The sequence below is a fragment of the Dromiciops gliroides genome, chromosome 1, assembly GCF_019393635.1.
Source record: "Dromiciops gliroides isolate mDroGli1 chromosome 1, mDroGli1.pri, whole genome shotgun sequence".
In the NCBI taxonomy this organism is placed as follows: Eukaryota; Metazoa; Chordata; class Mammalia; order Microbiotheria; family Microbiotheriidae; genus Dromiciops; species Dromiciops gliroides.
Genome location: NC_057861.1, coordinates 473,635,060 through 473,653,392, shown reverse-complemented (window position 1 = coordinate 473,653,392; position 18,333 = coordinate 473,635,060). Strand labels below are relative to the sequence as shown.

The 18,333-nt window shown below is 37.2% G+C and overlaps 1 protein-coding gene across 2 annotated transcripts in view; it reads right to left on the bottom strand.

Annotated features, from left to right (window-relative positions):
• Positions 1–2,912: 2,912 nt before the first annotated feature.
• Positions 2,913–18,333, bottom strand: part of EFNA5 (ephrin A5) — a 333,896-nt gene continuing 318,475 nt past the window's right edge. Inside the window, exons 3-5 of one of the 2 annotated variants that reach the window (XM_043977556.1) lie at positions 17,457–17,522; positions 16,975–17,055; positions 2,913–6,142 (exon numbers count right to left, since the gene is read on the bottom strand). In XM_043977556.1, coding sequence (XP_043833491.1) covers positions 6,021–6,142; positions 16,975–17,055; positions 17,457–17,522 — 269 coding nt within the window. In that variant the 3' untranslated portion in view covers positions 2,913–6,020. The remainder of the gene's footprint in view (positions 6,143–16,974; positions 17,056–17,456; positions 17,523–18,333) is intronic. The other variant, XM_043977557.1, reaches the window with a different exon arrangement.

Genomic DNA, 18,333 nt, shown 5'->3' with positions numbered 1-18,333 from the left:
TGCTTCTTTGCTCAGGAATTCACTCATCTTTAACAGAGGCCCTCATCATCTCTCATCTAGCTTCTGTAATGCCTCCTCACTCTGCAGACCTCATGCTTCCACTTTTACTGGTTTCACACAAACCGCTTACTCTCTCTCAGGTCCTGTTAGGGTACTATACTGATTTCTTATTCCCTTAAAGAGAATGACCAAATTCCTTAGTACCATTTCAAACCTCTTTGTAGGTTTTCTTGGGTTATTCTGTTTTCATAATATCTTCTTATTCTCCCAACCCCTCATCTGCTTTTCTAGGAAAATCTGCTTCATGTCCCCTTAATCCAATCATTCCCACTCCCAAATACTGATAATGACTTCTAACACATACAGGCTCCTCCTTTTCAAGCAGTTCCTGAACCCCTCCCTCCTCTTGACTATATGGAAAAGCTCTGTATGTATGTGTGTTTTTCCAGTCAATTTTGCCACTTCTAAGTAAGCAGCTCCAAGACTGTCAGGCTTCACTTCTTTGCCAAAAACCCCCCAAACCCCCCCAAACCTCAAAATAAAACAATTGCATTTATCCCATTGCATACAGAAACATAAATATCTGACTTGATTTGTATATTTGTTCAATGTTTGTTTTAGTCTAGTTATCATCACAATGTTCTATCAACGTTATCTACCCCATCTCATCAATTCTTTGGGTAGGGCCAAGATTGTGGGTAATTTCATCACTCTGTACAGCACCTCACAATAGTGCCACACACAGACAGGAACTCAATAAATGCTTGGATGATAATGGTGATGATGATGATGTAATGCTGCCCTGTTTTGAAAATATCACATATACGGCCAATGTACTAGTTCTAGGTAAACCATAGTCATGTGAATTGCTTCTCTTTCCACAGAGCTGTCACTCCTCATTATCAAAAGAGGTTACAGTGAGTTAATATTTGCTGCCCTGTCAAATAGTTAATTGTAATAAAATGCTTTCAATGAATTTAATGTTAACATGGTATAATTAAAGCCAAGTCTTGAAATGCATTAGGTGTCTATTATATTCAACATTTTGTGCCCCCCCCCCAATTGAAATGTTTAGGTTGTGCTTTCAACTTGCTCATAGACTTAGAAGAGGGCCATTACTTAGGACAGCAGCACGCTCAAGTTGCTCAAATGTAAAATTGGTTTTGCATTGCCATGAACAAAGTCATGCATTAGGAGAATTCAAAGAATCATCAAGTAGGAATAATTTTAGAAAGGAGAAAACTGAGACCCAAATAGATTAGGTGACTTGCCTAAGGTCACACAATGGCACAGATGTTTATTTTTTGGGGGGGAGGGGTGATCTTATTATGTAAGGTGCCAACAAGGTTTCCCTCTTGCCTCCTGGGGTCTGCAGTGGTGCTAAAAAAAATTTCAGGACTGATTTTAAAGGGGCAAAATGAATTACAAGTAAAGAAAGAAAATATTTAACTACTTATCTCTAGGAGATACAGTACTAACAATACAGCCTATTTTAAGGGTTCACCAATTTGCAGACAAGGCTTGAACCCTCATCGTACTATCAAAAGTCAGAATTCAGCTGGATATTTGGTCATTTCTAACCCTGCAATCTTTCAGTTTCCCAGAATTCCCATGTAGATTTTAAATGATATTTTCTTCCCACAAAGATTGTTTTTTAAATCAGTAAAGGACAAGTAGTCCCTTAAATAAGGCATCATTCAAGGAACAAAGAAGTAGAAGGAGGGCTCCAATTAAAATGAAGAAAACCTTTAATTTTTATTTAGGTATATTTGTACGGACACGTGTATATACAAATACAGATTGTATGGGTTTGCTTGTGTTTTTTTTTTTTTTTACATTTTTTAAGTTCATATAATGTAAGCATTTCAAAACAGCACTCAGATAAGTGCAAAGGAACTGCAAAGCAGGGCAGTACAAGCACAGGACCACACTGAGCTGGACTTTCATACCCAGATGAACACACAATGAGTGGCTTCAATGGGGTGTCAAGAGTAAGCATGGAAAGCGGATTTCGCAGACTCATGGGTAACCTTCAACATGCCAGCATCTATTAAACTGTACAGACAATGGCAGCAAGTCTATTGTAGGGAGATTTGTCTCACATCTGAGAAGCTCAGGGGAGAATGCATGGGAAAAACTCAGTGATGCCAAACCAGAAACAGACCTGCCCATTCACAGCTCAGGGCGGGGGTAGGGAGGAGGAAGGCAGAGAGAGGGGAAAAAATCAGGAAGTGCAAAGGGGGTGGTGGTGGAGGTGGTGGTGTTTAAAAGTGAAGCTAGTGACCACAACTCTAAGTGCAATGAATAGACAGTTAGAACTAAACTCTGACTTTGTGAAGTTAATAGAACCACCATGGCTGCTGTTAAGGCAATGGGGAAAACACAATTGTCTCTGAAAAATCCATTGATGCTACTTTTTCTTTTTCAAAATGAGAAGGGGGAGAAGAACATACCCTGGCCCCTCCCAAATCTGTCAGTTTAGATTCAAATGCATGTGTATGCCACATGGGATGCTGGCAGAACTCTTTGGGAAGGGGGATGGGGGGAGACAGTCCATGAAGACAAACAAACAGAAAACCAGACCAAACTGAAGTGCAGAACCATTCCTAAATCCCTCAGCCTCTTAGAACCAATGTGCTGGAAAAACACACTGCACAGGGCTCAAACATGAAACCCTATAACAATGAGGACAAAACATTGATCATCAAAAGTCATGTTCTGGGTCCTGATGTTGTGAAGTGTTGAGATTGGATGAGTGCTATTCCCAGATGAGTCCTGGGTGCTAAAGGATCATGGCCACTTGGGACTCATTTCTCAACCATGTAACATACTAGATGCTTCAAAGCTCTAATAATCAATGCAGGTTTTATATCCTGAAAGTCTATTGTTCTCACTTACAAAAGACATAAGAATCAAATTAATACTTTATTATCAAACACTATATACAACAGAGGTTGCTAATAATACAGAATTTAAAGAACGTAGTTTTTTTTTAATGTTTTACTTGTCTTTCCTTTGCCATCCAAGAAAGTACAGTACAAAACAATATTCTAAACTAACACGAAATGTTACCTTGTCTATTGAAGGATACACAGTATCCACTAAACAGACTGATCCTTATTTCCCTGCTTCATGTTGCAAAGCCCTTGGCAACCAGGAGTGCAGGTCACTGGGGTTGGCTGGCCAGTCCAGTGACAGCCCAAGCTGCCCCTAAGGCTTATAGTTTCAGTTGTTTTGTTTTGTTTTAAACACAAAGCTGCTCAAAAGTTGCACTGGCATCCTCCAAACCTTCCAGAGGGTTGTAACAACACAAATAAAGGCCACCAGTACTTTCTTGATGTGACTGAGATTGCCTGATGCCATCAAGTATCCAAGATAACTGGTAACTGCATTACCCACAATTATGCTATTTATAGGAGGTGTAGCACTCAGTCTACTGGCATTAATAGTCTTGCTATTTTTCACTTAATTAGCAGTGGCACTACGGTGAAGCAAAGGGGTCTAATTTCAGTGTGAATAACATTAGTTAACAGAAAATCCCTGACAATGGTGGAGAGGGCCATGAGTACATTATTTCATTATCTGTTAGAGACAAATGCTAGAAAACCACAAAAGTCACCATTTCTAAAGTGAAATTAGCACTGTTAATGTAATTACAACTAACTGCAATCATTATGGGGCCATTCTTTACTCATGGTTATGGAACATGCAGCATTATTTTGTTTCTGACTATTGATCCATTTTAGAAGGTGTCATTCTCCTTATCCCCCCACCCGCCTGCCCAAAACCTATAGGCCTACAGTCCACAAACTGAAAGCATTAACATAAGGAGCAAAAAACCCATTATTGAATGATATGAAATCTTATTTCAATGAAATGGTGACTGAAATCTACATTAGACTGTGGCTCTCTATGGAGTGTTGGCTGAAGTTCTAAAAAATTGATTGACTGTATCTGTGTCTGATAGCCCCACTCAACTTGTCCTGTACTAGGACAGCCCCCGCATCAATTTCATATACACTCTGAATAACATCAAGTGAGCCCATATTATATTTGATCATGTGTACAACTCTCCTGTGTGCCAGAAATCCATGGTTGCCTTTCATTCATGTTTTTCTAATTGAGGACTTCCCAAAATTCTAAGTAAGAACTTTATTCCCATTTATAAATTCTGTCCATTAACATCACCAATTTTTTACATAGGTATTTTTAAAAACTAATATATAAAACTTTTTTTCATTGGAATGCGCTCCATTTTTCACATTTGACATGTTCATCACAGTTTTTGTTTTGTGTTCATGTTTTTGTTTTTGCTTTTGAAAGGCTTGGTTTCAACCAATATGTCGTGCAATTTTTTAAAAAGGCTGTATTTTTTTCCCATTGGTCTGACACATTTCCCTGACTATACTTTGGAGTTCAAAGTTCATGGCAGCCTGGCCAGTAAAAACCTCAAGGCTTGCATTTCCTGGTGATCAATTTGTAAATCCCATATTTGGCCATGCTAAGATTTTTTTGAACAGGGTCATCCTGCTTTTTTTTTTTCAAGAAACAAGATATTTCCCCACATTCCTAAATGTAGCAAGGGATACCACATCTCTCACAAGTTTAAATAGGACAAGCATATATACTCACTCTCAGCATAAAGTATATCTAAATAATGTATTTTCTATTCTAGTGGATCTTTAAAAAAATATTTTGTTAAAGTCTTTGGGACCCCATCTAGTTAATCTCCTGTGGATAAACATGTGTTCCCCCCTACTCTTTAAGCTGTATCTGAAAGGGAAAGAATATAAAAGCAACTATTGAATTTTTATTCCAGTTTTCCCTTTTGCCCACCCATTCAACATTGGCTGACTCTCTTGGTGACAGGGGTTTTAATTATCTTCCCCTGTGGTAGTGGTGGAAAGTTTAGCGAGGAGTGAGTTTCAAGGCAGGACCTGTTGGTTTGTTTGTTTGGGGGGGGAGGGTAAAAGGAGAGAGTCGGGGGAAGGCAATAAAACACTGGAGAACCAGCGTTCCAGAATCACATTTCCTCTGGCCAGTGATGTTCTTTCCTTGGTACGTTATCATTACCCAGAGGGATATGCCAGGCTATATACTCTATCCACTCATCAACCCTGGCTTGTCAGCCCTGGGGAAGGTCACTTTATTCATAAAAATGCCTCTTTGTGTTTGTAAAACAAATAAACAAACAAAAACATTGTAGCACCATGGTGATCTATTTTCAAAGAAAACAAAATCTGGTATGCGCTTCCCAGTTACAAAAAAAAAAAAAATAGAGGCACTCACATACATACCCCCAGTGTACTGCTATCTATAGTACCATGCTTGCTTTGTGTTAATATCCCTACATGTAACCTCCTTTCAAAACAAAGCTTCTGCAATGGAGCATGTCTTACTGTCAGGATTTCTTTAGGACAGTCATTTAAAAAAACAAAACAAAACCAGTGTCTTTACCTTTTAGAAGCCTGCTAATTTAGGAACTCCTAGAGGAAATGATGTTACATTATATCTATTCTTAATATCTCCCCTCCAGTCCTGACATGGTGACAAGATGCCCTGCATGATCATCTTACAGTACTGAATGAGAAGGCATAAATATTGTATAGGAGAGTAAAATCCTCCCGGGCTTTTCCTTCACTGACTGCATCTGCCACTATTCTTCCTTGTCCACATACTGATACCGCAATAAGCTAACGGAGGTGAGTCCTTTGAAGAGAATACACAGGAGCATAAGAATAACTGGTATCATTATAACAATTTGGCTTTTTCATCTGGAGTCCATTTAATTTGGAAAGGGTGAGAAAAATCATAGGCAAAGGGGAATGGAAGGCAGAAACTAGTTATGCCTCCCAAGTTGTTGCTTATATTTCAGGCTGAAAGGAGGGGAAAAAAAATAAGAAATCTGACATCTGCAAAAAACCAATAAAAAGTCCCTTTCTTAGGATGAGGAGTTAGGTGGATCTCTGATGTCCCAAGATCCTGATGTTTTCTGTGACAGGTTACTGGAGTCAAGTGTGCTATAATGTCAAACTCATCGCCAGGAGAAACAGTAGGATTGCCAAAAGCCGACTGGGTATCCTTGGTGTTTGTGCCGCGTTCTCACCACGGGATGGCTCGGCTGACTCATGTACGGTGTCATCTGTTCAAATAGAAAGCATACATTCCAATGAGATTTCACATCCTTAATAACTCTCCTCTAGCAGCCTGCTGCTAACAGAATTCACTACCCTCTGCAAAGTAGGGTAATGAACCTTGTGCCATCATTGACTTTCATGTCTATGTAATCACTCATTATTTACAACAAACAAAGGAAAGGCACAGAAAATTGGCCTTTTTTTCCAACTGTGCAAAAAGGCCAGAGGGAAAATCCTCATATTTTGTAACCATAAGTATAGAGAGCACTCTAAATCACCTTTAGCCATGCACACCTTGTACATGAGACTCTGGATGTTTCTATGTTCCTTCTTAAGTCTAAAACCCTAATATAAAACAACCAGTTCTTGGGCAAGGAAGTAGTAATTTTATCAGTAGTAGAAAGTAAATGTCCATTTGCTTCCTTTTAAAGCATTTACAATATTAGTCTTGAATGCCTATTGAATATCTAAATGAATTTACAAATTTGAAAAATTAAAGATGAAAACAATAACCTCCCGAAATGAAACATACACAACACACAGTAAACCTCAATAAGCTGGTGTCCACCAGTACTACTGCAATTAGAACTTAACTATAATGCTGTTTTCATTACAACACACTCTAAATTCAGGATTAAATTACTTTAATTTCTCTCTGGAAAGACAGAATGGTATAGTGTAATGGTAGAAATGGAAAGGATGGGGAAACTAAACCATACATAAGGATCTCTGCTAGCCAAACTTTGATTTAGAAAACTACATATTAACATTATGTTCTATTGTATTCTTATTTACTTTGTCAAATATTTGCCAATTATATTAAAATCTGGTTAGGGAAGAGGGCTGTTTCTGCACCTCTGATGTAGTAGATAGAGAGTTGGTCCAAAAGAATCTTTTTTCAAATCCTGCCTAAGATACATATATTGGCTGTTTGACACTAGGGAAGGGGCAGCTAGATGGTGCAGTGGATAGAGCACTGGCCCTGGATTCAGGAGTACCTGAGTCCAAATCCGACCTCAGACACTTAACACTTACTAGCTGTGTGACCCTGGGCAAATCACTTAACCCCAATTGCCTCACCAAAAAAACAAAAACAAGACACTAGGCAAGTTGTTTTCCCCAGGTAACCCTCTAAGGCTCTAAGTTGCAAAACATCATCTAGGGAGTTTTTCACCCGGTGCTCCCAATTCCAATTAAATTAGAAAGTTAATCAAAATAATACTAAATTCTCTCTTCCCGAAGCTTGGAATATAAATTATCAGCAAAGATACATATTTTCCTCTAAATAAAATGGATTAAGATGGTTGAACTTCCCCTCAACCTCTTCTATAAAGTGATTTTAAGAGATTACTTCTGAATTCTTAGGCTTTTCCTGATTGCATGATGCATACAAGGCTGAATTTTGCAACTCAGAATTTTATGGTAATTAATTCTTTAATATAAACTGTTTGGATGTATACCTAGCATGGCCTTCCCTAATACTAAAAATCCTCTCACTTAAAACCAGCTTCTTTGTGGTTTTAGCTTGAGTATTGTGCTATAGATGCTTGGGTCTCTATAAATGATGCTATAAATGTGGGTCTCTTTAGCAGAGATTCATTGAATGTCAATGGAATTAAAGAAGGCAACACAGGAATTGTCATGTTGTATCAGATCAGCGGTCCATTTATTTCACCCTGATGCTCAGTCTCTTACAGTGACACCAGATGAGAATAGATGCCCACGATATTGACCTCGACAGGTTGAATATCTGCCCTGCATCCTTCAGTTTCCCTACAATGTTATGATGGATTTTTCATTCATTCATTTACCTTTTTGAAACCTTTTTTTTTTCCTTTTTGCCCTCTAAACATGGAATGGCAGCAAAGCTTGGTGGAGAGACAGCAAGCTGGCCTTCGAGACAGGAAGACTGGAATTCAAGTGCTGCCTGTGACATGTAATGGCTACATGAGTATGGTGAGTCAATTAACCTCTCAGGCCCCAGGCAACTCTGGAAGACTCTAAATTGCAAAACAATTGCAGACTCACTTTGGTAGGAGCTTCCTCACCTGGGGATTTTTATGCCAATGAAATTACACATCTGGTTCAAAATAAACAAACCCCTCCTGTAGAACAGGGAAAGCCACACGATGTACTATTTGTGGTGTAAAGAAGACAGTCCTTTTATCTCTACTAAAATGCCTCAGTAAAAGCTTGGAGGGCTGGCTTTTGCTTTGGGCTTTGTTACTTAATTCATTTCTACTTCATTTGGTTCATCTTATTCACAGCGAACATTATTTTAGAACATGCTCTTTCTCTCACTCTTTATCCTTCCTGCAGGAAGAACTCAAATCTTTTTTGTTTCTCCTCATCAGGAAGTGACTCCATAGCTATCATAATTGTAGCTTCCCTTCTCTGGAATTTTTCCTGGTCACCTTTTAGTGTTTAGCCTAGGGCACTAAAGGATGTTGGAAGGAGGGGAGTGAGAAAGTAAGAGAAGAAGAGAGCTGGATGAAGGAGGGAATATTCCTAGTGCTGTCAAGTACTTTGGAATCCTCCTTAATCTTGGCTATCATTCTTCTTAAAAATTCATTAAGTAGGTATTTAACAGAACAGTTAGTCACAGCTCTACAAACACTTTGCAGTAAAATCCAAACAGTTCCACAGGATTTTTCCGCAGCCCCGGCATACTGTCAATCAAACTGAGGTGGTTCAAGAAATGCCAGCTCAAGTCTAAAAGAGCTGTAGATGCTGACAGATGCTTGAGTTAGTTTTGCTTTCAAATGGATGACAGTGTCAATAAACTCTCCCTACCTCCAATCATCTTTAAACATATGTTGCCTCTCTTCCTCCTTGCATACTTCGAAAGTAGGATTCCGTAAAGGTACATGAGATTTACAAAAATATATTTACAATGAGGGATTGTGCCCCATCCTCCTATTTATGTAATGACTACATGCAGGAGATGGGAGAGACTACAGATATCACTGTACACTGTCGATAGGGGCAACCTTGTAATGATAATTATTCCATCTAATAGGTCAACTGAAGAGAAAATTTTCTCCCTCTCTCAGAATCCAAGCAAAGTCGCTTTCTGTTTATCATGATATCCTGCCATCTAGTCTACAGTGATGTCAGGAATTTAAGTCAATTTATTTCTCTTCTGCGCCCCATCCTTCCCCTTTAATTTAATAATAAGATAAAAGACAGATCTTAGAAGGAGACTTGGAGATTATGTAAAGCAGCCAATTTATTTTATAGATGAGGAAACTGAGCCTGAGACAAATGAAGTGACTAACCTAAGGTCTCTTATGTCATTGATAGTAAACAACAGATCCAGGATTCAAACTCGGGTACCATAACTCCAAGTTCACCCCTGCCAACTGCACCAAACTGACTCCATAGTGGGATTCCTGGAGTGTGGTACAGGAGACTGCACAATGAAAAGTCTGTGAACTTGAAGGCAAAAGATCTTGTGAGTCCTAGCTCTGCCTTTTGCTAACTGCATGACCTTGGGCAACTCACTTTATCTTGTGAGTCTCAGACTTCTCCCTCTAAAAAATGGAAATAAGAATAGTAAGGCTTCCTACTCTGTATTCATTGTGAAGAAAGTTCAGTAAATCAGAATGTACTCAATAAGGGGAGAGATCTAGGCTAGGACTGTGACTTCAATAGTGTGGGAAAACTCGCTCTGCTAAAACTATCTGGCATCTTCTCTGCAATAGAGAATTGTTGAGAACACGGAGATATTAAATGAGTTGTTTAGGGTCACAAAGTCAACTATTTTATTAAAATGTCAAGTCAAGCACATTAAGGCAATATAATTGAAGGCCCACACACCCTGACACTTTTCCAGGCTTCTATGATGCTTACATTGACATTGGGACCTTGATGCAAAGGAGGTCTATAGCATGAGAAGAGTTGAGAAACTGATCAGAATATTTGGTGAATTTTTCTCTTTTCGTGTTCTTATACATGAATTACAAAACAAAATACATTCTAATGGATCATATCAGATAATATTTATAAAGCAACTAACAATGCCTAGAACACAGTGGGTGCTTAATAAATGTTACCTCCCTTTCCAACACAACATACACCAGAACACATGTGATTGCTTAAAATATCCGCATTCCCAGATATGTCTTAGAAAATGTGCAATTTAAAAATTCTCCTACATATTCATAGTATGTTTTCACAGTCAAACAAATCAAGTCTATGAATTCCTGAATCCTAGCACTCTCAAATTAGGGTTAAGTGAGGGATCACTGGCAATATTTTGAAGCTAGGAGGTAATACATGGCTTGGCCTATTACCACCCTGTGACTGTGGCAGGCAGAATATGAGAGCACATACAAAAGACAAGTACATTCCAAAGATAGGTAAATTAGTACACAATGCAAATGGCATGCAATTAAATTCTTTCAGACCAACTAGCTTTATTAAGGTTATATCCATGAACACTAAATGAGAAGGAAAACAAGCTAGTCTAACACCTAGTGACTTTTTTTTTTTAATTTAGTGTCTAATACATAGTTGTTTGGCTGAATTGCCCACATTGACCATTTGCTTTGCTACTACGTATACACTGCCTAGGCCTGTATAACACACACTATCCTGCCCCACCTTGACAGGACCATGAACAGCTCAACTAGGAAGTGATTGAGGCAGTATTTTAATTCAGGTCTCCCCAACCCCAAGACCAGTATTCTGTCTACTACTACTCCACCTAAATTACTTTTTTACCTTTTTAGCTCTAACATTCTAAAATTCTCTGCATATAACGGACAGGGGTGGGGTGTGGAGAATGATGATGATGTCAAAGAAATGGTTTCTTACTGTCCTGTAAAATATATTTTTTAAAAAATAAGAAATTATAAAGCTTTGTATCTAGGCACAAAAATATTTGCTAAAAACTGTATGCACATGATACACAAATATATTAGTTTGTTCATTAGAATAGTTGCAAAATCTACCTGATACTTATACAGACAACTGTAGAAACAGTTAAAAGGTTGTTTTTTCAATTTTAGTAAGAAAATATTGTATAAGCATTTAGAAATGGAAGAGGGTGAGTTTGAGGGGAAAATGAATTATGTGTTTGACCTGTGGATCCCAAAATTCTACTTTTTATTGTTGAATTCAAAACTAACTTTCAAAATATCATGATAGTCCTCAGTATATTTTTCTAGGAATAAAGCGGCCATGTCCTCTGTAAAGCTACTATTAAAAGCACATTTCTTTCCAAGGACAAAAAAGGATAACTTCTGAAAATATTACTAGAGGATTCGATTTAATAAACATTACTAAATTGCCTATTGTGTGTAGAAAGGCCTCATAGCAAAGTGCATAGAATTCTGGGCTTAGGGTCATGCAAACATAAATTTAAATTGGACCTCTGACATTTATCAGCTGGATATGAATCATTTAACCTCTACTGCCTTAGACAATTTCCTAAATCTTAGCTATGAAGTCAACTGGGTTGTATTTGGTGGATGGAGCTTCCTGTGAAAAATCACTAACTTTTCACATATGCAAAGCACTGTGCTAGGGGATGGGAATTCAAAGACAAAAATATGGAAAGTGATATACAGCCACTTCATGCATGTATCATGCTTTCTTCTGCCCCCCTCACCTCCAACTAGAACCTTAATGAAATCAGTAGTGTTATTACCACTAGATAGGGTAAGTCGATAAACTATGGCCTTCCAGACAACTACTTCCCAATACATGTTGTCTCTCCTGTATTAGAATATAAGATCCTTAGGGCCATGCAATATCTCAATTTTGCATCTATGTCCCCAAATGCAGTGCACAGCATATGGTTGGCACTTAATAAATGCATTTTCATTCGTTTATTCAACAATTAATTAATCCCTGCACTAATTTTTAAAACAACCAAACAAAAACCATGAGAAGGAATACAGCAAAAACAGACGCTCTATTAATCAATTAATAGGTATCAATTAAGCACCTACTGTGTACCAGTCACAAGAAGCTAACTCCACAGTTGTGAATCTGAATGGCCGTGATAATAGCAGTGTCTTCTACACAAATACAGAAGACTGGGGAAAAGAGTGAATCTAATGGAAAAGACAAAGAGTTCTGTTTTGGACATGTTGAGTTTGAGATGCCTAAAGGAATCCAGTTCTCATTGTCAAATAAGTTCAGCAACTCAGAATCATGAAATTTGAGAGCTAGAAGTGACCTAATCATCCCATTATGAAAAAGGAATCTCCCCTACAACATACCTGATAAATTGTTTAGTCCCTGCTTCAAAATATCCATTGAGAGGGATCCCACTACCTTCTAAGGCAGCCTGTTCCACTTTTGGACAGTTCCAATTCTTAGGAAGTTTTCCCTAATACTAAACCTACATTGCCCATCAACTTCTACCTACTGCTTCTAGATAAGCTCTTCTAGCCCCGCCAAAAGAACATTTTTAAATAACTTAGTCACATAACTCTTCAAATACTACTCATAGCTATCAATCCTCCCTGCGCCCTGAATATTATCTCTAAGAATCAGGTGTTTCTTTGACTGACTTCATATGATTTATAATCAAGGTTTTTTGCCATCCTAGATGCCCTCTCTAGACACCCTTGCAGCTTATCAATGTCTGTCCTATACTATTTCACTCTTAAGGGAATATAATACTCCAGACAAGGCCTGTCCAAGGCCTTCTTAGTCCTCAAAGTTATGTCTTGCTAAAGTAAGCAACCATGTCAAGATTCTCTCCTTAGTTTTCATCAGTCTATATACTTCAAGCAGGAATCTTATCCTCCACTTTTCCCCAATACAAGTTAAAAAGATCTTATCTTGTTATCCTCAGCTTTCTCTTCCAGTCTCAGACCATTCTGCTGTTGGGCATTCCTGATACTATTTTTTAAAGAATCATATTGTGTTTTCATATTTCTTTTGTTATCTGCTTTTGCTTTTCTCTTTTCAACATAAAATTTTTATGTCTAAATTGGTTAGTGAATTTTCTGTGCATCCATATCAATCTCGTCAGACAGTTCCCATTTTTCTCCTCAATGGAATTATTTTCCTTTAAGTCTTCAGAACTTCATTCTTGGGGGGTTCCCCATTCCTACTGGGCTAACTTTAGGTGTGAAATTCTAGTTAATGGAATCCTAACCTATCCAACTTTCCTCAGAATCCTTTGAAATCTGCTCACCCCCAAATCTGGGGTATAGCCTTTCCTCTATCACAGATTATAGGTTACTCCCCTCCAGAATTCTGATTATTTTTACTCCAGTAACCAGTTTGTCATTTTTAGTGAGAATCAGATCCAAAATGTAATTTTCCCTTTTGCTTCTTCCACCATTTTGAAGGATGAAGTTATTATTAAGAAAATCAACATGTTGTTAGCTGCTCTGATCTTGACAGAAAGAAAGATCCAGCAGATAGCTAGATAACTAAAGTCTCCCATCACTACTATATCATGTCTTTTTACCAGGCTTGAGGCTTATTTTACTTCCTCCTTCTTTCTGTGTAGTCTGTCTATTATATACTCTGATGAAAAAATTACTTTTATTTTTCCCTCCATTGATCTTCATTTAAATATGTTCCACCATGCTTCTACACACGGGCACTTGAATTTCCTCACAAGTATGCTTCCTTATTATTATTAGGTCCTCTAATTCCTCTTGCTTGTTGCCTAAAATTTGGACATGAATATATTCATTTGATGCTATTGTTTTAGCTGTCTCCTTTCTTAGATTTTGTCTCCTGCAGTCTTTCGGCCTTTAACTGATATTCTACATTCTCTTATAGTTACTCTTTGTGGAATCTAGCTTGGTGACTATACAAAGGCAGTTTTCTTCTTCCTTCAGATTATGGGAGATGGGTGCACTAATGACAAAATCTAGAGAAGGTAGAAAAAGGTGAAAAGTATTCAAAACAACAAGGAATGGGTCCCATGTATTTTAAAGCCATTTTGATTAAATTTGTGAGACACCAAGCAAAATGCATTCTTACGACCTCAGGAAACTTTGTATTCAACTCTGCAAAGGAGGCTCTCTTATTTTATTCTTCCTATTTTCCCACATGCAATTAAAAGTGATAAGGAAGCACAAGTTGGAAGGATACTCTGGCTGGAATGGAGAAAGTGAGGAAAAGCTTTAGGAAAAACTTTGGAAGAGCAGGAGTGGAGAGTAAATAAAAATTGTGAAGGTTAAAAGAAGGGGATAAATTAACATTGCCAGTGGGAATGGAGAAACTTGGGGAGGAAAAGAATGGTACCAGGAATGCCTTAGGTATCAGTGCCACAGAGAAAAACATCAAATCTTTTTGTAGCCATGAATAGCATCACACAGAAAGATACACTATGTTCTATACTTCATTGAGTCTTGTAGCTAGAAAGAGAGGATGTTTAGGGATGAAGAAGAGAAGAAGGTAAAAGAAGTGGGAAAAGAGCATTTGCTTGGGTGGAGTAGATAACTTACATGAAAAGACTATCTTGAAGAACAGAAAGGGAGCTGTGGGTAGTCATGTAAAAAAAATTCAAAAGAGGAATGAAGGACTGAAAAGGGAAACTTTTTAAAGTTTCTCAAAGCTCTACACCCAACTAAAATTTTAAGTTGTACAACTCTGTATCTTTGAGGAATCAGCTTTAGTTAAAGGAAGAAAACATTATGCTTACTGTTAAGGGTCTCCATATAGCCTGTGTACAAAGCTCTACTCTAGTACCATTTCTGTCCCAAACTTGCTCTGTGACAGTGGTTAAGCCATTTCCCTCTCAGCATTAGTGTTCTTGTATGTAAAATTAAGGGAAGAGATTTGATTATCATTAAGGTTCATGTTAGATCAGGAATTCTTTGAGTCCTTGTAAAAATGTTACAGTTTGAGTACTCAATTTTTTCTATAATAGTCCAAAAAAGGATAATGGAACTTCCCCAAACAACTAATTCTTAGTTAACTAGGTTTGGTGGATGTATCTTTCATTTACTTGATGGGCAAGACTTGGACAAATCAAAATGCATCAGAAAGACAACTATTTCCATCAGTTAAAAAAATGATGTATTTAGTTTAATTTTCCCTACAGCTTATTTACAGTGCTCACAGTGACAACAATCTGTCAGGCTTAAAAGTAGACTTGAAATTCTCTTTAACACCTGTATTTCTTGACATAAAAGTTCTTGTTAAAAGCAGAAATGTTCTGTTTGAATCAGGAGTCCTTGACGTTAAGGTTTTGAGGCTCTGAGATCTCCCTAGGAGAGTGTGGTTACTATGGGGCAGGAAGCATTGATGATAGAATCTGGGGTGGGTAGAAAAGGTGAAAAGTAGCCAAAACAACAGGGAAGGGGTACCATGAGTAATATCTGGCTATATTCTTTCTTCCTACTGGAAAGTACATTAATGTGTGGGTAGAATGGAGCACGGTAGCATATTCATAGTACACCTCCTTTCCCAGTGGAAGTTAACTATGGAATGAGAGGAAGAGAGGGTAAAATGGCAAAGTAGTCAGGCTTTGCCACTAGCTATTTGGTGACTCCTGGTTCATGCTGAATCCATTATATGTGTACTCATATATAATAAGTATTATATCCCCCACTTTCTAAAAATGAGAATTTCATTTTGTTCACAAGGGAGATCCCTAGTTAATATTATAGCTACATAATTAAGGGTCAGTTTAACTGCTGGTGGGCACTATATTTATAAGGGCAGGGGAAACAAATAGGAGAGCAAAAGAATAGGTGGAATAAATATTTTATTTATTCAAAAATAATAATAAAAAGCTTTACTGGCATAACACTATCATTTAGAAAAATGATATATATGGATATATGTACATATATATGCATTTATGTATATAAAAATTAATTTTGAGACTCAACACAAGCCTCTAAAGTAGCTTATATTATTTCCAATTTAGAAATGGCAAATCCTGAAGCCCAGACTTGGACTTGTCCATTGTTATAAAGACAGTAATTGTAAGCTATGGGCTTTGAATCTAGGTCTGCCTAACTCCAAATCCAACATTCTATTACTCTGCCATGCTACCAATCCCAAACTACCTCAGTCTTGAAAAATGCAAAGACTGTTGGATGTAGAGTGACCCAACTTGAATTCAAAACCCAATTTTCATGCAAAATGACCTGGAGCAAATCATTTAACCTCTGTGAATTTTTGTTTACTCATGTGTCACTTAACTCACAGGATTATTGTGAGGGATATGCCTTGTGAACCTTAAAGGGCTACACAAATGTGAGAGGATGATGACGAAGATGGTGGTGATGATGATGATGTTGACATTATGATTTTAGGCTATTTTATGTAATTTGAGAGCCAGAAAGTAACACAACTAACTATACTACAAAAATAATATTTAAAATACTACTTTCAGTTATAGATTATCATTTGCCTTTATCAACTGCATATGGCTAAATAAATTTTGAATCAGCTTCATGTTTTGTTGGGCATTATTATTCTTAGTTAATGATCTCATTACTTTTTTCCATAGATGCTGACATCATGTAAAATAAAATTTAACAAACATATACAATAGTCTAACAGTAGGAAAACAGATCCACTTAATAGACACAATGGTTTATTGGCATGCGGGGAAGATGTGAGAAAAGGCAGTGATCTGAATAGTCTGCAAAGGGTTCTATGTTAGGCTGCTGCATTTGATCAATCCCATGTATCCAAAAAATGCCACTTTTTATCTACCATGCACTACCCAGGAATACTAGAAAAATGAGGTAGATCATAAGTCATATTAGCACTGCTAGAAATGAACAAAAGCAGAGCAACCATAACCATGCAAACATGCAAAGAGGAAGAAAGGAAAAAAGTACTGAAGCACCAGAGAGAGAGACGCATTGGTTAAAAGAGATTCTCTAAGCATACTAACCTGCTGGTTCTAATGAATTTTCTACTTTGTCGTTAACATCGAAAACACGATCATGAACACCTATAGTTTTCATACAGCTGTCTATAACGAAAATAAAGATAACAGCCAAATATGTTAGTGAGACACCTTTAAACGCCCCATTTTCCTTCTTTTTTTCTCTCTTTCTCTTTTTTCTGTTCATTTAAATATAGGTTATTTTTAATTCTCTGGCATTTACTATTCAAGTGCCAATATTTTCTTCTATTTGTTGTACATGTACCACAGTCTGAGAAACAACAAGTTAGCAAATGCTATGTACTTAATAAAAAGCTTTATGAAGAATGATAAGAAAATTATGATGAAAACTGAAACATGAATGCTGATATACAGAACAGATACCACAGAAGGTTTAACAGTAAAAAGTTTTACCGTAGTTAACCAGACCACACAGTGAAGCATGCACTAGGAAAGTCACCCCGGAAAGATCATTCTCCTGAACTTACTTGCTGGTCGAACAAAGACTTTGAGCTTTAGACAGGACCTTCTTCCGTTATCCGGGATTGCTGAGGCTGAAAAGGTAAAAAGAAGGAAAGAAAGAAGAGAAAATAGAAAAATAAAACCTCTAATCATTCTTCATTTGCAAACATGAAATCGTTCATATCAACCTGTCTTCTGAACAATATTCTGCTTCTTCCTTTAAAATAAAATTTCAGATCTAAAGATAGCCATTCATTCAACAAATATTAAGGGCCAACAAAATTGGAAAGTGGACATAATCTCTGAACCGAAGAAGCTTATAATCAATGAGACTATCAGTTGAGGAGAATAATCAGATGGATTGTCCTCTTTTAAAATATCTAGAAAAGAAACTATATTTCACTTCTAATTTTATTCATTCCAATCATTTCAAAAGAATAAGGAAATAGCCATTTACGAATCTGGATAATCTACAGAAGTAACACCTTTTTTCCCCCCTGAAACACAATTCCTTGGCTAAATCTTTTAGCAGTTCTCTCTAGAGAAAAGAGAAAGTTTTATGTTGTCATGCTTTTGAAACATACTTTTTCTTTTCTACAAAAAGTAGAGCCCATCCCAAGGCCCAAAATGAAAGTAAAAATTAACAATAGATAGTTACAGTGGAAAATTTAACACAATCTATTTCGTTGAAGAAAGCCAGAGCTTCATACTCACTAAAAGCTTATTTGTAGGGAATTCACTTGGAGTCATTACTATGAACTTGGCTCCATATTCTAGCTAAATAAGCTAACATCATAAATTGCTACATCTTCCTATTATAAAAACAATGACACTTTTAAAAACTCACCACAAAAAGGATAAATTGTTTTAAAAAATGCTTTAATAAAACATTTTATGTCATAA